The sequence below is a fragment of the Maniola jurtina genome, chromosome 2 (genome assembly GCF_905333055.1).
Source record: "Maniola jurtina chromosome 2, ilManJurt1.1, whole genome shotgun sequence".
Taxonomy (NCBI): Eukaryota; Metazoa; Arthropoda; class Insecta; order Lepidoptera; family Nymphalidae; genus Maniola; species Maniola jurtina.
This window is the reverse complement of record NC_060030.1, coordinates 11,474,029-11,493,955: the sequence shown is the minus strand read 5'-3', so window position 1 is coordinate 11,493,955 and position 19,927 is coordinate 11,474,029. Positions and strand designations below refer to the sequence as shown.

The 19,927-nt window shown below is 36.2% G+C and overlaps 2 protein-coding genes across 3 annotated transcripts; one reads left to right on the top strand and one right to left on the bottom strand.

Moving 5' to 3' along the window:
* Positions 1–950: 950 nt before the first annotated feature.
* LOC123871338 (N-alpha-acetyltransferase 35, NatC auxiliary subunit) lies at positions 951–11,467 on the top strand. 2 transcript variants are annotated; one of them, XM_045915098.1, is made up of 14 exons: positions 951–1,059; positions 2,138–2,220; positions 2,578–2,729; positions 3,370–3,593; positions 4,248–4,428; positions 4,852–5,041; positions 5,554–5,735; positions 6,531–6,770; positions 7,165–7,305; positions 7,930–8,093; positions 8,616–8,805; positions 9,723–9,880; positions 10,195–10,288; positions 10,833–11,467. In XM_045915098.1, the coding sequence occupies exons 2-14, from the start codon at positions 2,142–2,144 to the stop codon at positions 10,971–10,973; spliced, it is 2,136 nt and encodes a 711-aa protein (XP_045771054.1). In that variant the 5' UTR covers positions 951–1,059; positions 2,138–2,141; the 3' UTR covers positions 10,974–11,467. The 2 variants fall into 2 exon arrangements, with proteins under 2 accessions (XP_045771054.1, XP_045771044.1); XM_045915088.1 differs by having other exon boundaries at positions 973–1,139.
* A 134-nt stretch (positions 11,468–11,601) lies between these two features.
* Positions 11,602–13,761, bottom strand: LOC123870816. The gene is made up of 3 exons (XM_045914274.1): positions 13,537–13,761; positions 12,951–13,101; positions 11,602–12,394 (listed from the first exon to the last, which is right to left on the bottom strand). The coding sequence occupies exons 1-3, from the start codon at positions 13,759–13,761 to the stop codon at positions 12,261–12,263; spliced, it is 510 nt and encodes a 169-aa protein (XP_045770230.1). The 3' UTR covers positions 11,602–12,260.
* Between the last annotated feature and the right edge of the window lie 6,166 nt (positions 13,762–19,927).

Genomic DNA, 19,927 nt, shown 5'->3' with positions numbered 1-19,927 from the left:
TATTTGCGACAATGGCAATATCATCCTCATAGGTTTATATAAAAATCTTTACTTGAAAAGGTCCAGTTTAAGAAATAAATTAAAGTATCGACTATTCTCACAAATTAGTCGATACATTAATTGAATTTCACGGGCAGGCCGGTCTCATGACCCTTAAAATCAAAAAGTAATATTATTATGATGTGCTTTGTATTTGAACACCAATTTTTTAAAAGTTAATTTTGAAAAATCAAAAATAATGAAGCCAGATCCGTGAAGCCAATTAAAAAAGTAAGCTGACGTTGTCACTGTCAAGCTACTGTTGACGCTGTCAAGTGTCACTTGCCACAAAAATACGGAAGCGGCTCCGGGATAGGGATGTATAAGTGCCAAAAGGTATCGATATAATTTATGTACTTATAACATTATTGATTTCCATTTATTGAACAAGAAAATCGAATTGGTAAGATCTTGTAAGTATATGACTGTGTGGTTCTACATTATAGAAGAGAGAGAACCAGCGTGTGCCAGACCTTTGTTATTAAAAGCTGAAAGTTTCTCTGCGTGTTGTCCCCAACACAGGGAGGAACGATCAGCGAGTATAAAGTTCGGTTCCTGGTGACTTTGGAAAATATCAGGTAACAAAGGTGAAAAAATGTCATGTATAAACTCTAATTTTTTTGATAACTATTTTCTCTGGAATAGTATTATTAATTACATGCATTGCCAGATACAATCATAGTGCCGTGCTCTGCCAGACGCCCCTAAAGTTCATCAGTTTAGCCAACAATTTATTGCTCAGTTTGCGATGGACTTGGATTGATGGTTTGGTCTTAACGAGTTTTTGACAGTATAATTTAATTTTAACATGACAGATATTGTAAAATTGGATTGTCTCAAATGGATTATCGATTGAAGTTCGATTATTCATTAAACGGACGCAAACCTTAGGTACATCGATATTCGATATAACGATATTTTGCTACACTAGCACCACCCTAGCACACCTAGTAGGCATGAAGATGAAATTGATTTTTGTGTAAATAATACTTAGGTACATAATAAAGCTAAAATTAAACGGTAATAATATATTTTACGTTCGTAATTAAGCTAAGATAACTTAAAATGGGTGATACTGATGATTATTACGATGGTGACGGGTTAGTAAAGTTATGCATGATATTTTATTTTGTTGTTTACTTACTAAACTCAAATTTGGATAACAAATTCATTTCATAATCGTCTTTTTCTTCTGTACAGTTTGATTTATAATAGGAATCTTTATTTGGAATTACTACAGCGTTGTGTTTATAATACCTACCTAACCTTTAATAACCTTTAAATTATGTGCTACCTATCTTTGTATGCTGATAGAAATACCTAAGTTTTATGCCTTTGTCTGTCATTAAAAACTTTAGCTTAATATGTAATGTTATCTGTAAATATTAGTTTAAGTGGTATTTTTTTTGGTACCAGTAATATAATTTTTTCAATGATTATTATTGTCAATAAGTAAAGTAAGAATTTTTTTTTATCCAGTATCAACCATTTTAACTCTTATTTATGACAGGATCTTTTAAATCTAAGCTTAGTAAATTAGCCTAATATGGTAGATACATAACAAATTACTAAGTATATAAAAATCATATGAGGCACACATCTGAGTTGCGATACAATAAAACCACAAAAATGCATGCATAGCATCTATGAATATGGCCCTTCTAAATCAATAGTAACTTAAAAGTAATAAAAATTTATTTAATTACTTAAAATAAATTTCAGCTCTTGCTAACTTTCGGCTTCAGCTAAAGAAGGTAGCTTTTTTGGCTAACGATGACTGAAGCTGGAGTTGAAGGTTCGATCTGAAACTAGCATATTGTCACAATGCAGTATGCAGGCTGTTGATTCTGGAAAAGCTGCATCAATGCTTAGTATAATCTCAAATTGTTGTGATTGGCTAATTTAATTGTATTCTTGTTACAATAATGCATTGTAGCCAATAGTAAGCGAGTGTCAGTCAATCAGAGCAGATCGTGATTGTCACACTACTGCAGTAGGGCCCATAAGTCTCCTGTCTTGTGCTTTGCATCCCCGTCACACGCCTCAAATCGTGTTGAAAATGTTTTGCCATTAAATGATTATAAAAGTGTTTTTTTAGGACAATGGATTCCATACCAACATCACCTGAAGTTACCTACAATTGGGTTGATATTACTACAGATTTCTTCAAACACATACAAGGTATGTACATCAATTTACATTTACTATAAATTCAAAATAAGTAACTGGATAAGTTAATTTTGTTCTTGCCCAATCAGTGTGCTGAAATAAAATAAATCTTTCCAATTGTGGGACAAATTTGCACACCAAGGCATTATTTTATTTTTCCTTTATAATATATTATTTTATTTTTCCTTTATAATAAATAATATTCCATAATAATAAATAATCAATACAATTTTGTTTAGAGATTAATCAATGCTTTGGCAAAGGCTTCCTCCAAACTTTCACACTTCTCTTTTTGTTGCTTGTCTTATTCAAGGATTTCATTCATCTCAAAGTTGCAATATATCTCTCAATTTGATGCATTATTTTTAGATCTCCAATTAGGTGAATTACTTCATGATGGCCACCTCTTTGGATTATTTGAGGCCATGTCAGCTATTGAGATGATGGATCCTAAAATGGACGCAGGAATGCTGTGTAATAGAGGAAACCCTAAACCTTTAAACTTTCAGCAAGCTGTTGCAGTAAGTTATAACTATTATTAAAAACTAGCGGATACCAGGTGTGTGCTACTATGCTAAAAAAGAATGTGCCAAATTGTTTTAGTGGCCTATAACCTTCTTTGCATTATTGATTAGGGCAAACTGGTTAGATTGAAGGTTATATAGTATATCATATTGATTGAAGGTTTCGAAGTCTAAGACATAGGTAGAAATATTTTTGTATTTTATATATTAGGATTTAAAAATTTTTCTTTAAGTTTGTGACACATCACCAAAACCTGCTTGAACAATTGACATGTTTATCAGGTCAAAAGCACATCATCAATAAAAAAAAAGTAGCAATCAAAGAATACCTTATGAGGTATTCTTTGATTGCTACTTTTTTTTAGTATTGTTCAGGTAGATACAGAAAAGTCCCTCTGTAAAGACATTTGAATAAGTAGAGACTTGTACAGTAAAGTGCAATTAAGCTTGAACAGTGCTGCAGCTTGTAATCTAAAAATCGAGCCTAGTAGTACCCCAGATATTATTGTTGGAAACATTTCGAAATTTTTGTAGGCTAAGAGTAGTATTTTAATCCAAGATTATGATTAAAACTTGTAAGAAAATACAAAAAAAAAAGAAAAAAAAGAATAACAATAAGTACATTAATATTTTCCAGTGTGGCAAGCTAAAAATAGATGACTTAGAGCCATCTGAAATCATCGGCATCATAGATGCGACAGTGGCATGTATTGTTTCCTGGTTAGAGGGGCATTCCCTCGCGCAGACAGTGTTCACAAACCTGTACCTACATCAACCACACTCGATAACAAACAAGACCTTAAAAGCTTACTGTATTGCTGTCTATAAACTGCTGGATTGTATTAGAGATTGTATTAACAAGTAAGTCTTATGCACAGAATTCCAAATAAGATAATAGAAATGGCATAGTGTGTGCAAAATGAGTGGTTCAATCTGAACAGGCGTTGACTGTGTATTGTACAAAAAATGGTTTAGGTTAGGGTTGTATATTAAATTCTAAGTCCATGAGGTGTGTAGATAGCCATGTTGCAACTTCAGATTGGACTATTTATTTTGCGATTGCTGTCAATTTTGAATGCCAAAGTAATAAATCTGAAAACTGTGAATTTGTGGTTACGTCCTTTAAAAAAAAATGAAAAAAGGTCTCGTATTTTTACAAACAGGTAGGTGGAGCTATTTAAAATTAGGTATAGTAAGTACCTACGTGATTTAGGATGCTTTAATAATAATAATTAATAATAAATGTGTTTGAATTTTCAAAGTACGATAACTATACCAAGTGGGGTATCATATGAAAGGGCTTTACCTGTACATTCTACAACAGATTTTCGTTTATTTTTATACATAATAGTTTTTGATTTATCGTGCAAAATGTCACATTTTGTGTGTGGGTCACATGATGGTAAGTGATTACCGCCCCCCATGAACATTTGCATCACCAGAGGAACCGCCAATGTCTTGCTAGTCTCTAAGCAAGTATAGCATAATAATATAATATGTATAACTCTATTTTAGAGCACAAGTGTTTGAAGAAGAAGATTTTTTACCAATGGGCTACGGTTACCGGTTGGGCTCAAATCCTCAGGTTGGGAACACATACAATGCCAATCTAGAAGTGAGTGAACAGAAGTGTATTGCTATGCTTCGGGAACAGGAGGAAGAACTGAATAAGAAAGCGAGGAGTCAAGAGGATGAGGTACACAGATTGATGCATTTCCTTTTTTTTAGTTCGACTAGAAAGAAAAACATTTATTGACATCATATAACAATACAATATGAGGCGGGGTGTTGACTTACCCTGGCGCTTGCATTATTCGAGCATATGCTCAAGTATTTCTGTCCATCTCTTTTCACTCTCTGGTCACTGGTAGAGATCTCTCATAGAGATAAGTGCTTCCCTGTCCATTTTTCTTTCTTTTTTTCTTTATTGTTACAACTTTCTAGTACAAATTAAAAAAAATGGTCTACTACCTACGTTAACTGCTGATTAATGACTAGATTGACGTTTTGTTAGTTTTTATTAGCAATCTGTTTTAAAAGTTATGTACACATGCATGTTTTTAATTTTTTGTGGTAAGATGAAAACCGTTAAAAAATTAAAAAAAAACCCGTTTTGTAGGCCAATGACTTGTGGATGGCTTTAGCAGCTAGGATCCGTTTCACCAGAATGTTCTATCAAGCGCTCCTACTAATAACTAGGAGGGACTCGCAGTCTGGAGCCGACTGTGTCGCACTGTTGAATGGATGCTCCGAAATGATGAAGGTTATTATTAGGACTATGGGAAAAGGGACACAACCCCTGGAGAATTGTAAGTTTTTTATATTTTTTATAGAAAATACCCTTTTATGGTCCTATGGCATTGCTCTGGTGAAAGAAATGCATCGGTTCTAGAGGGCCGATTTTGATCAAAGTATTTATGTTTTGACTATTATGTTATCTAACTGAAAATCAATCTAAGGGATGGTGTCTTAAGAAATCCCGTAATCTCCCAATATTCATTGAAGGTACCCACTCATATCCCTTATAGTTGAGCGTAACAGAATCTCTGTACAAGAAATCAGGTAGGCACTCTAATGTTCTACGTATGGAGCGCACTTTGACTTAGCTCTGACTTGAGACACCGTCAATACGAGACAGCGTTATATCGCTGATATAAATCTGTCTCTTTTTGACTGAAATTTAAGTCTGAGCAAAGTCAAAGTATGCTCTAACGAGCTCAGTCTAAGACATCTTGTTAACAAAGTCAAAGAATGGTGGATATCCATTCTTAGTTTTGGTCTCACTCTATAAAATCAAAGCTCATTGAACTGTCTTTTTCAGCTGACTCACCAAACCCAATGGGTTTTGAGCCAATGATCAACCAACGCCTATTGCCGCCAACGTTCCCTCGGTACACGCGTATCAAGCCGCGCGCGGAAGCGTTGCAATATTGCGACGAGCTGGTCACCAGACTGCGCCACGCCTGGAAGATTACGTCTGCTACCAACTTCCACACTGCGCTGGTATGTTTGTATCAGAACCCCAAGAGTTGGGGCTCTTTGGCCATGCTTCTTTCATATTTACCCAGAATTAGCCCCATTTAAAATTTTATTTAGTAGGGTCGAATGAAGTACAGAACCCTGATTCTCTAAAGTTTCTTGACATTAGCGATTCTCGCATAATTATCAAGACAGGTCATGCTCATAAAAAAAATTCAAGTGGCCCGTGGCTTTCAGATGTCTGATCGTAATTTTTGTAAGGATATGGCAGTTTAGCACTCCTGCGCTAGAATTGCTAAATGTAGAATTTAGTTAAATATTGCCGGTCGCCTCAACAATTGAATAAGTTCTGAATGTAACGAGAAGAACCAGCAAGAAACTCGGCGGTTGCTCTGTTTTTATTGGTTTGCTTTACTGAATACGAGTATAGTCAAAATCTAGACTAATCACTTTCTACAACAAAACCGCAATTTTTGACACTATCATTTCATTTAAATCTGTTTCTTTTAAATTTCAAGATCAAAGAATTTTGATGATCTCATCTATTATTAAACTAGCTGATGCCCGCGACTTCGTCCGCGTGGATTTAGGTTTTTGAAATCCCGTGGGAACTCTTTGATTTTCCGGGATAAAATAGCCTACGTGTTAATCCAGGATATTATCTATCTCCATTCCAGACAAATCCGTCTAGTAGTTTTCACGTTAAGGAGTAACAAACATACACACAAACTTTCGCCTATATAATATTAGTGTGATGTGATAGTATGATTGGTGGGTGCCTGAGGAACAATAATTATGAATGTTTCCAATTTATTGCAGGACTTCTTCAGCGAATTCAGCCGTCAACGCGCATGCATACTGTCCCGATCAGCCTTGCAGCTGCTGTACCTGAGCCCGTCCCCCGCCTCCACCGCGTCAATGGCCCAGGCCGCCGCCAATACGCCTGTGGGCCAGCTGAGACCTCAAAATGTGTTTGTGGACATCCTCAGAGAATCTGTGAAGAGCTTTGTCAACTCTCCCAACATGTCAACAAAGACTGCCGTCGGAACTAATCCTCCGGTGAGTGATCCCTTATATATATGGGAAACCACAGTTATATTACAAGCAATAGCCTGTGGGAAACCAAAATTTTTCCAAGGTTTTCTGCGTGCTTTCTGATTACTTTTGGACTAGAATCACGTCATTAAACATTTCATCACTTCAACGATTTCTAGTAGCGTATGGGAATTCTTGGTTATGGTTCCATAACCGGTCAAAACAGGGCATGTGAAAAGGTGAAGGTGGAGTTTTTATGGAATTGAATAATGAGTTAACTGTATCTCGAATTGCGATTGCGGTCATAGATATATACCAAAAATCATTTAAGTAAATAAATTTAACTGTGGGTGTGATATTTTCTGGATTGTGAGTGTAGTCTTAGTTACCGTCAGTAAAATTTCGTCCATTGTTTCAGGCTCGTGAATTCGTGGAGAACTTCCTAACACGATGCATCCGTCCATTCGCAGTGTTAGTGCAGGTGTGTGGACATAACCGCGCGCGACAACGCGACAAGCTCGCGTTACTGTTGGACGATTTCGCCACACTTCAGGAAGAGGTGAGAAATCCCGTATCCAAAGAAATTAAAAGGAAAATAATTAATTACTTACTTAACATGGATGCAAGCTATTTCTGTGCCAAATTTCGGCAAAATCGGGTAAATAGCAATCTATTTATGTCTATTAGCCCGGCCAATAAGCGATATACCGAGCATGGCCCGCTTATGTCCATTTTTAGTCCATCGCAGCTGAAGCGTCTTGTAACTGGTCAAGCACCGTTCGCAGTTCTTCAAGTTGTTTGGCGAAGAGAACGATATCATCAGCGAATCAAAGATGCTAATTATAAGAATAAGATACCTTTTCTATTGATGTTCACTCGGTGGGTGAATTGTCATCGCCGGCTCACTACTGAGCACGCGCCTCCTATAAGAATGAGAAGAGTTTGGTCATACTCCACCATGCTTCACACGCCTTTGCGAACATTATGGAGGTACGCAGGTTTCGTCACGATGTTTTCCTTCACCGTTAAAGCAACCTATTTCTATATTGTAATTTCTTAAAACGCACATAAGTTGAAAAATTAGAGGTACATGTCCGGAATTGAATCCACGACCTCCCGTATAGGAGGCGGACGTCCTATCACGGCCATGGATGAATAGTACTAGAATTAAACTTGTTTACAGGCGGAAAGTGTTGATGCATTAGTGAGCAGCGCGGCGGGGACGGTGCTCAGGCCTTACTTCACTACCTGGATACTTTACCACGTGCTACGCGTTATGATTGCGTACCTTTTATCTGGATTGGAGCTTGAGTTGTATAGCGTACATGAATATCATTATATATTTTGGTAAGCTTTATATATAACGTATTTTGATGACAATATTAGGTTTGAAGTAGAAAAAAAAACTTCTAAATAAAACAATCAAAAAAGTACAGCCATTTATGCCGTATATTTTGACACTCACAAATAAATCAAAACTTACTTTCTGTTGATCTAGAATTACGTTTGGGAAAAAGTAAGCTTTCACAGCACAAGTAAAGAAAAAATCGGAAATCTTTAATTTTTAGTTCACACATAAAAAAAATTCTATGTGATTACAAACTTCTTACAATTTTGCAGTTTGCAGTTGGAGCTATTTTTTTTAGCAACAAAATAATTATCGTATCCGTATCCTTCCGATGCACATGTACAGAACCCTCAATGCGCGAATCCGACTCGCACTTGCGCAATAATTTTATTTATTTACACAGATTGATCATGTTATCGATTCTGAACTGCCGCTCAAAATATTGTAGGTGGACCAAAAGTATCTTCTGTATAATAAATACATCTTAGGACGGAATTCCTCATTTTCCTTTTGTTTTGTAGGTATCTATACGAGTTTCTATACGGTTGGTTGGTGTCAGCGCTCGGGCGAGCGGAAGGGTTGGCGGGGGAAGTGCGGAAGTGTGATGCGCGGAAGAGCGGCGCGCGGAAGCAGAAGAAACGCACGCGCCCTTACGCTAGGGAGGGTCTTATGTGCCAAGTCATGCAGAATATGTGTGGGGGATATTATAAGGTATCTACAAGAGTTTCTGTTCGGCTTGTTGATATAGGAGCTTGGGCGCGCAAAAGGGTTGGCGGGGGAAGAGCGCAAGTGTCACGCGCGCAAGCAGAAGAAACGCACGCGCCACTATGCTAGGGAGGGGCTTATGTGCCAAGTCATGCAGAACATGTGCGGGGGATATTATAAGGTATCTACATGAGTTTCTGTATGGCTGGGTGGTGTAAGAGCTCGGGCGCGCGGAAGGGTTGGCGGGGGAAGAGCCCAAGTGTGACGCGCGGAAGCAGAAGAAACGCACGCGCCTCTATGCTAGGGATGGGCTTATGTGCCAAGTCATATGATAGCCAGACATCATCGCTCTGATGACGTCATCCATATATATTTGAGTTTCAAATTTTTTATAAATCCATTTGTGGCTCTCTCCATCGGAGTGCCCGTTTTCTGTATTTTGGACACTTCAAAGTTTTTAAATATTACGGTTTATACATTTTTCAGCGGTTTGAACCTGTTTTTAACCCCCGTCCCAAAAAGAGGGGTGTTATAAGTTTGACGTGTGTATCTGTGTATCTGTGTGTCTGTGTATCTGTGTATCTGTCTGTGGCATCGTAGCGCCTAAACGAATGAACCGATTTTAATTTATTTTTTTTTTGTTTGAAAGGTGGCTTGATCGAGAGTGTTCTTAGCTATAATCCAAAAAAATTGGTGCAGCCGTTTAAGAGTTATCAGCTCTTTTCTAGTTTTCTTGTAGAAAAGAAGGTTACATAACCGTTAGGTTCATAATATCATGTCAATTGACAAAATATGTCAAGCTGTCAAGATGGACGTTGCCTTGATACATAATTATTTATTTGAAAATGATGTTTTGGAAAACTCAGATACTTTGTCGGGGGTGTTATAAATTTTTAATTTACACTTGTACTTTATTATTTCAGGCTCTAGTCGCATTCAAATTACAAGGCAAGCTTAGACAACCGCAGTCAGAGTTCGACAACGAGGCAGTCCGATACAAGCACAGATTCGCGCCGCTCTCTGTTCTGACACCTCCGCAAGTGCATTATCACGAGTTCCTAGAGTTGACACAACCTTTACAGTGAGTAACCTTAGTTGAATCCATACTAATATTATAAATGCGAAAGTGTGTCTGTCTGTTTGTCTGACAGTCTGTCTGTCTACTAGCTTTTCACGGCTCATCCGTTCAACCGATTTTGACGAAATTTGATACAGAGATGGGAAGGATTTACTTTTTATCCCGGAAAACTGACCAGTTCCCATGGGATTTTAAATATACTACTACTATAGTATAATATTACGTGCGGGTATTTGTTGAAAAATAAACTGACTGGCTAGTTTAGCCATCTTAATTGACTATGTATGAAAAATAAACATTTATTTTCATTGTTCCAGGTATGAAAATCCAGTAATTTTATATTTAGGCGGCTGCAAGCATTTTCAGCAGGCGCGGTCTTTACTAGAAACTATAACAATACCAGATCAAGAAGTAAGAATGACTTAACCTTATTTTTTTTTAAACCGCCGCTTTACTTTCAAAATTGAACCCAACTAAGCTAAATTGGTACCAATTTACGAAAATTGAGTTAATGAATTCTTAATTAAGTACTAGATTTTTTTAAATTAATGCATAATCAACTAAAATGTACAAAGATCTGAAGAAAATAGCACAAACTGTCATTTACAGTAATAACATTAAGTTACTTGAACTAAGAGAGTAATCACAAGTCAAACTTTAAACGTTATTTTTCTCGACATCACTGCAATGTGGTATATTTTTTCATACCTGGGTCTAATTAAAAAAATAAATAATTTTAAAGGTATTTTTAAAAGTATTTATAATTTTATTAGTATTTTCTGTCGTTATTCCGCTGTTCAAATTCTTCGGTTCCGCAATTTTGGATGTATAATCATAAAAATTGTTACTTAGGCATGTTGACGTCGGTATTCTTAGTCTTTCATCATCTATTATAGGATTTTTTTGAACATTTTTAGCAAATGTCTTTTAAATGTTTTATCTTTTTTATTTTCAGGTGACAGATCTCCTGAAAGTAGCCAAAACAAATTTCGTAGTGTTAAAATTACTAGCGGGAGGTCATAAGAAAGATTCAACTGTGCCACCTGAATTTGATTTCTCTGTACATAGACACTTTCCTATAATAAAATTAGTCTAAATAACTATATTATACTGAAGTTTTTACATTTTTTATGGGTCTTTGGCCCTATGCATAAAGTTGTTCAGAAGAACATTATTGTATGGTAGTAGCATTATTGTATTATTGTATGGTAGTAGTATCTGATTTAAAAACCCGATCGGATCGAGTCGGACTCGCACAAGAAGGGTTCCGTACCATTGTGAAAGAAATAACACTTTAATTTTTTTTGTAATGTAACCACAAATTCCTATTTTCCTCTGGACGGAACTCTAAAAAGAGGATTTTCGAAAGAGACTTTTAATCAACATCATTAATAATAATAAGAACTCCTGAACGTATTCGATATAGATAAATTACTATAGATCGATATGTAAACTGAATGACGTCTGTTTGATTTTTGTTAAAAATATTTAAATATTTTGTAATTGGAAAGTCTCACTGCTATTGTGAATATTTGTAAAAAGGAAATTACAGAAAACGAAAATATTATGTATAATATTGTGAAAATATAATATACAAAGTGCAATACAATCATTTTTTTCCATAATTATCCCCCAACCCTAAACGGCTACATTTTGGTTTGTGTACATATTGACGTAAATAGAAATTACTTATTTGTTATAGTTAAAAATGAAACAAAGTGTAGTATATAAATGAAATTTATTGATCTTTAGGATGGTTAAATTACAATAACATTACATTAATATGACTAGTACATCATACGTCAACGATTGATACGTATAAAGCTCTGTAGGCGAAACATGCTAATTTTAATCTGCTAAGTAAATTATAAGATTTCCGTAGCTTATGTGTCCTAATTCTCTTGTTTGTAACAATATGTCTTTTCATGTTTTACATAACTAATTGAGTTACAACGACAGTACCTACTCTTTTAGGGCACAACTCACATTTACCTACTTTTAAGATCTTATCTGGGGAGGCTAACGTGGATCACATTGCGAAAATCGCAGTTACTGTTATAGTTACTGTACTGTGTGCTATCTAGTCAATACTGAATGGCGGCCAGTCAGATTGCGATCGTCATACTGTAGCTGTCAAACGTGTGTCAAACATATATCGTTACTATCTGATGCTCATTGAAATCGTGCTCGGCGCGAAATCCATTTTGTGATGTCAATTTTGACAGATTTTCATATAAGAACTACCTCAGTTGATGTTACAATAGCAGTTAGTAACGAGTAAGTTACGATCATCATAGAGAACCAGTTTCCTATTCACAAGTCAGTTTCCACTACGAATTCCCGAGTGTAAAAATATATTATTTTATAGGTTTGTCTTAGATTTTTAATTATCTAATTTTTCTGGTACATCATCTATATCTTCTACATCATCTTCGTCTTCAGAACCTGCGTCGGATACGTCGGTGTAGCAATCTTGTTCTATTACTTTGACTTTCAAAAAGTCAGATGCTTGTGGTCCTGAAACAAATAAACAAATCTGAATATCATCTTTGTAGACATTTTTAAGATTTTCTACAAAAGTCTCCATAACCCATATTATTATGTTCTTCCTTAAAAGTATGTTTTCAAAATGTATAGGTAGGTAGTAATGTACTTAGTGGTAACATTTTTTACAGTTTGTTAAGCATTTTAGCTGAATTTTGGGGAATAAGTTATATTTTACTTTCTTATTTCAAGAAAACTAATTTTGATGCCGAAAATAGCTAGAAATAGGTACCGATAGTCCGATTTATAATTGCATGGAGTAAATTGGCTGGTTTTGATGTCCAACAATTAAATAGTATGCCACTCTAAATGAAGTAATAAATATTGGGGGAATGTTAACTTGGAACAATCGTTTCTATTTAGTAAGGGATCCGGGTCGTACTTGGTTTTCTGTTGTAATCGATAGTAACTTTAAGTCATTATTCTTTAGTTTCATTTTCAGACAACTTAGCAAACGTCACTTTACTCCATGCAATTATAAATTGTATTATAGGTACCTTATTGTATTAAACATTTTTTTTAGTTTCACCTTCCGTATATACGACGCTGGTGCCGAAGTCTTGCACTGGCGTGGGCGTGACGGGTCGGTTCGGCGTTACTGCGCTTGCGTTATCCTCACCGTCGTCGGCGCCTTCCTCATCGCTTTCTATTATTATTTCGATTTCTTCGCAGTCCTCTACCTGTGCATTGATTAAAAGATGAATAAGTAATTGGGCACAAAAAAATATATTTTAGACTTGAATAAGGCTTTTGATTTTTTATCTCAGAAATCGTTCATAGGAATAACCACTGGAGTCTACCTAAACCATCTTAAATACCGTGAACAAGGTTTATTGTTTGCTAAAAAATGTAGCTATATGGCTATATGGAATGCCGCAAGGCGGTTTATTAGGGCTTTTATTTTTTCTGATTCACAGCAATGATATTCTAAATGTTACGATATAATTTTGCATTTTTTGCTGGTGCCATCAATATCATGCTTATGTAATTTTCAGTATCATATCAAAAATAAATTGAATATCCATTACAGATAAAATCATCCATATCCATAAATCTGCAAGCAAAAGTACTGCTACGCTAATCGCTACTGGATAATATAAAATATTTATGCAAACCTGAATATCAAATGACTGTTGCCTATTCTTGAATTCTTGTAAAAGCCTGGCGGAACTCGGCGCTGTGCTGGGCGTCAGCTTAACATAACTGGGTGAAGGAGTGCCTTGACTACTGCTGCAACCTTCGGTGATGGCATAACCAGTGTCGAAGTGCAACGCCATATTGGGATTGGCGAAACAGCGTCGTCTCCTTAGCTGACAACCTGGCTTGCGTTCTTCTTCCATTTTGATTGACCTGTTGGTTCAACATTTTTAGCAATAGATGCAAGTTTTTAATATATTTAATAGTACCAATATTAGGCTAAATATTTTTTTAGTATATTATCAGTAGGTATGTTTAGATTAGCATTAAGGCAATAGAACAATAATTACTGTTTAGGAGTATACGAACAAAACTGTAGCGATGGGATCTTAATCAATGATTTATGCAATGTATTCAGCATTTCATAAACCAATATAAATAAAGATCCCCTTAAAAATATAGATATTCATTTAATGCCTATCGATTCCGATCTTGCACTAAACTGCCGAAGATTTCCTGCAGACCAATCCTGAGTCAATTTAATAGGATGATTTCCAAAATTACCCAAAAAATGAATCCGTCACATTTCGTTGCTACAGACAATTGTTGATAAGTTATCAAAAACATTACCTGTTATCAACTTCTTCCTTTTGATGTTGTTATTTCGGGAGCACAATTTGGACAACACTAATGTAAACACGATCTATTATTTATTTGGTAACCTAAATAACATTCAGGTGTGCGGGGTGGGCACAGACTAAGAAAGAGCCTTGTGTGGTTTAACGTGAAGCCTTAGAGCTATAATCTGCAGTGTTTTTTTCAGGGGTTGACAACTTTATTCTACTAGTGAAAAACTATTTGTAAAATAAGTATAGTGCGTTTCATCGACTAGTACCTATGGCGTTAGGTTGGCTCCCCTGTCTGTCCAAGTCATTGGTACCATATTTACATAAGAAGACGCAGATTTTGTTTATTTTCATTTGATTTTCCTGAATGAATGAAATGAAAATCAAATGAAAATAAACAAAATCTGCGTCTTCTCATGCCAAAATGGTGCCAATGACCATCCAACAGACAGGGGAGCCAACATAACGCCATAGGTACTATTCGATGAAACGCACTATAGGTAGATAGGTTTATGTATGTATAACGCCTTGTGCAGCCTGAGTTCAGCATATTAGCCAGAATCGGTATTTTTCTTAAAATATCAGGTATAATAAGTTTCTTAAAGTATCGGTAGGAATAATAGGTACGTACGTGCAGTAAGTACTAGGGAAGTATATCTACTCGTATGCAAGTAGTTACCTACGTAGCTAGGCAACAAGAAATATTGCGTTATCCTGCACCAGGAAAAAACTTGCAGCAATAGCATAATTATTATTCAAGCAATTATAACATTATCCTCACTTTGCTGAAGAACCTACCTACCTATTACGTTAATCTATAATATAAAAATGAATCGCAAAATGTGTTGGTAAGCGCATAACTCAACAACGCCTGGACCAATTTGGCCAAATCTTTTTTTAAAATGTTCGTTGAAGTTCAAGGATGGTTTTTACGGCGAGAAAAATTAGAATTATTGCTGGAAAAACCCTAAAAATAGCCCTTTTCTTTTTCCCATACAAATGATTTCTAACTAAAACGTAGTCAATTTGAGCTTTATTGCTATGGTATAAAGTTCATATTAAATTACAAGCACTAAATGTTGTCTAAGCAATGTACCACATTACAAATCTTTTTGACAGGACGAAGTCTGTCGGGTCAGCTAGTTGGTAATAAAATTAACTTGACAGTTAAATAAAAGATGAGTGGATAATAAAAGTTGTATTTACGGATGCACTTTGACCCTTTGTCAGTATTTCGTATATTCTCACTAATTTTCTTTGGCTACCTAAATTTTAACGACCTCCTTATGGTAAAGTAGTGGGCGCTAAGCACATAGGTATCTAATAAGCAGAAGGGCGTGAGTTTGATTTCCAGCAAGATCAATTTGGGAGTTCATCATTCATGGAAGGATTCGGCCGTGGCTAGTTATCGCTCTACCGGTAAAGTCTTGGCGTCAAGCGATTAAGCGTTCCGGTACAGTTACGCTTGGAAACAGATTTATACCTATATAAGTACCTATAGGTACCTACCTATAAGTACCTATAGGTTTAGTACAACAGCTATTAAACCCATGTAGTTTATGTTTTGAAAATGTTAATTCGTCTGAACGCGCGCTTAGACTAGTAAGATGCACTTACTGAAGATCATTATGACACCAAATGAGGCGGTTAATGTTTCATAATTGTCGCCTATGGCTAAGTGTCCATAAGTCCATATTACATTTCCATACACAACAGATCCCAATCAAGGGCCAACCTGTCATCGATTAGAAAAATTCACTCTGGTCCTCTGGTTCCGGTGAGAGGCTTCGGCCGTGGCTAGGTACCACCCCGAAAATACCTAATAAACCAGAGGGCGTGTATAAAACCAGCAAGATAGAAAATATATTTTCCATCTATTTCCCCAGGTTTTCCGGCCCTGTTACTCACCTATATGGTTTCACTGCCCACTCGAATGTTCGTACGTGTCATAACCTACATTTTTTAAGAAATATGAGTACGATAGTATGACAGACAAACAATTATTATTATAATAAACATCTATAAGTCAATTAAGTAGTTTTATGTATTGTAAATTAACTTTTATTAATATCAGGAACTTCTTAATGTTTCTCTATGTAGGTATGCCATCCAAAAGTTTCTTAAAATCTGACCGAAACTGCGATATTTGTATATGTGTAGGTATTGATTTTAAGAAACTTTTGGCCGGACACAATCACTACCTATCCAATAGATAGTCAAATACGGCAACGCATAGATATAGGTAGAAGTGGGATGCCCAAACCCTGCACGAAGTTGAACAACCACGTTTCTATACAGGTTCTGCACTGGAAAACGCAAAAAGGAAAGCCAAAAATTCGGCATACATCGTCGTTACTTCCTATTCGATATTGACCTTCGTTATCTCGATATCGACCTTCGTTACATCGAAGTCTACTTTCGAAACCGCAACATTGACCTTTGTTACCTAGACTTCGATCACAGTTACCTCGGAATCGATATTCGTATCTTCAACTCTACCTTCGTTTCCTCGATGTCGAACTACGTAACCTTAAAATCGACTTTCGTACTCTCGACGTCGATCTTCGTTAACTCAATATAATTTCGCTATCTGACATTCATTACCACGACATCGAATGTTACCTTGTATTCGACTTTCGTACACTCGACATCGAACTTCGTATCCTCGAAGTTAGCTTCGTGACCTTGAGTTGACGTTCGTTACCTCGACATTGAACGTTCCCTAATAGCCGACCTTCGTTACCTACACATCAATCTTCGTTCTCCCTGCGTTATTAGAAACATCATGTTGACGCGCGTTTTAAAAGTAAGAATCCGCCTTTTTCTTAAACACAAAGAATCGTGTGCCCTTCGTATATTTTAAAGACTAGGTATAGGTAGGTAGCTAAGATAAGGAAGGTAATAATCACATCACACTAATATTATAAAGGCGAAAGTTTGTATGTATGTGTGTGTGTGTGTGTGTGTGTGTGTGTGTGTGTGTGTGTATGTTTGTTACTCCTTCAAGCAAAAACTGCTGGATGGATTTGGCTGAAATTTGGAATGGAGATAGATAATATCCTGGATTAGTACATAGGCTACTTTTTATCCCGGAAAATCAAAGAGTTCCCACGGGATTTCGAGAAACCTCAATCCACGCGGGCGAAGTCGCGGGCATCGGCTAGTTTATGATAATAGTCTTCAGGAACAGCTACGAATGTAGAACGCATGAAGCTGACGCGGAAAGACATGAAATTAAAGGTACCTAGGTATAATCACTGTGTATAATACATAATAGCTTTTTCTTGCTTACAGAACCGGATTCGCAGAACTAATACTATAATTAGTTGACTAGTAGGTACCTACTGTAACTAAGTCATTAAAAAGAAAAACGAAAACAGGGTTCATTTCATAGGTAGTGCTATCCCTTTTTAGGATTTCTGGATAGCTAACAACGAAGTTGGGATTGTCATCAGGGTTTCGATAATCGTAATTGAATCGCAAGGAATACCATAATTTGAACTAAGTTTGATTGAATCGTGCATTCATCCTGGAGCAGTGCACTGTGATTTTAAACAATAAGTAGTTAGTGAGGAGTATCAGGAGCAGGTAGGAAGGTTTATAAAGAACAACAAGTTGTGCTATAATCCGCCACATCAGAAAAATCTGTATAAGTACAACGTGCAGCACGCGTTATGCATCGCCCGCAATCCCACTGCTAAACGTGCAGATCAAACCAGCAAGTGCGAGTCGGTCTCGCACATGATAGGTTCCGTAGTCCGTACCATCGGACAAAATATAGATGTCGATAACAGTATTGGTGTACCATACCTAGCTACTTTTAATATTCTTAACATGGCGGCTGTGCGGCGGCTTAGCATGATGGCGAATTTCGAAAATTTCTTGTTTTTTTTTTCCATTCGTGGTTATAGCGGCAACAGAAATACAAATTCTGAGATTTCAATTCTCCACATATTACAGTTCATGAGATACAGGCCGCTGACAGGATGGACGTACAGTGAAGGCTTAGTTGGCACCCTTCGAGTAGGTACGGAACTCTAAACATGAAGTAATACCTACACACTTCTGAAATACGTAGGTACTTACTTAACTGACCACTCTAACACGCACGGAGCATCTTCAGGAGATGTAGCCTCTACAATGCATACTACTGTCTACATCATTACTACACTGCACATACCATAAAGATTTATCCGTTTGAGCGGATTATGGACTTCTCCAAAGTAACACCTGTTTCTAGCCTGCAGTGTAAGGTGATTGCCATCATCACACTGTACCTACTTAGCTGTCATGTTGCTATGAGACTATGGTATTAGGTAAGTACTAAGTAGGTACCTACCTATATCTTTGCTAAGATCGATGACAACTCATACCTACCTACTGACGCGCAAATTCAATATCATTGATGCCCAAGTTTTATTATTATTTTATTTAGTCAAGAGGTGAACGTAAATCAAAATCATAATAAAACTGACTACCTATTTCTTACTAGCTGACCCGATCCGGATTCACTTGGCTGGAATTTACGAAAATTCTTAAGGACTCATTTGGGACTTGAGAGACCTTGCAAAAGATTAAAATGTCTATGTAGTAACAGCTAGAAACTTTTGGTCGTTTATGAATATATTTAGGTACCAATATAATACCTATTACCTAAGACATCAGTGTGACAAGTTGATAAACAGCACACCGAGATGATTAAGATTTTATGTAAGTGTTCCGTTCCGTTTCTGCTTTTAAATACGGAATTCTAAAAACTTATACCTATAGCTACCTACTAATCATTGATTGCCAATCAATATATAAAACAGATGCGTTGGCAAAACCGTTGCACAGTAATCAAGACATCACGTTCCTTACGTACACCTACTTACTTACCTACCTATTTAATTATTTTTAAAAAGGCGTAGAAAACTATTATGTATTATTCGTTATGGTGTTTTCTACTTTTTTCGGCTGCTCTAGTAAGTGGGGGAAAGGTAAGTGAATTCCTACTGTTAAATTAATAAAGTAAAAATAAAAAATACAATTTTGAAGAATCATCCGTTTAAATGTAGATTAGATATATTAGGTAATTTAGTACGGAAATCCCTTGCATCCCGGAGAAGGGCTACTACGGATAGGTTACTTTTTGTCCTGGAAAATCAAAAGTTCCCACGGGATTTTGAAAACGTAAATCCACGCGGGAGAAGCCGCGGGCATCATCAAGCAAAAATATAATTATTTAGATAGATTTATGTAGATATTGAGGTATTAGTTTCGATTAATCAAAGAATTTGTAATTTTGGAAGCTGATTTTTCACGGCAGGAAGAGCATTTTGAAGCAATGTTTATTATTACGAGTATATAAACGAGTATAAGAGAGTATTAGTTTCTTTCATTATATAGGTAAATAAGTTCTTTGTGAGTTGTACGGAGTTAAGTAAGTATTTTTGTACCCTTATATCCGGTTGAGTTTGCTGTGGGCTCTTCTTAGACCTGGGCGCGTTTGAAACCCTCGTAGATTTAGTTTTAAGTTTAAGTAAACAATTACCACCACTACCTATATCATTTAACAAATCTAACAATTCTGACCATCAATATGAGTACAATAGTACCTACTTTGAATAGGTAATTGTTTAATTTGAGTTTGAGTTGTTATTTCGGGGTTTCGAGTTCCGACTACTGTAAAGAAAAGAAAAATTGTTCTAGTAAGTAGGGAATATTATCATTTAGGTACTTACCTATTTTGATTTTTTATTTT

Coding starts and splice junctions, on each gene's coding strand:
- LOC123871338 (XM_045915088.1), top strand. CDS start 1,105: ATGGGTGATACTGATGATTATTACGATGGTGACGG. Junction 1,140..2,137: donor GATTATTACGATGGTGACGG/GTTAGTAAAGTT, acceptor GTGTTTTTTTAG/GACAATGGATTCCATACCAA. Junction 10,289..10,832: donor TAACAATACCAGATCAAGAA/GTAAGAATGACT, acceptor TTTTATTTTCAG/GTGACAGATCTCCTGAAAGT.
- LOC123870816 (XM_045914274.1), bottom strand. CDS start 13,761: ATGGAAGAAGAACGCAAGCCAGGTTGTCAGCTAAGGAGACGACGCTGT. Junction 13,102..13,536: donor AACAGTCATTTGATATTCAG/GTTTGCATAAAT, acceptor ATCAATGCACAG/GTAGAGGACTGCGAAGAAAT. Junction 12,395..12,950: donor CAGCGTCGTATATACGGAAG/GTGAAACTAAAA, acceptor TATTTGTTTCAG/GACCACAAGCATCTGACTTT.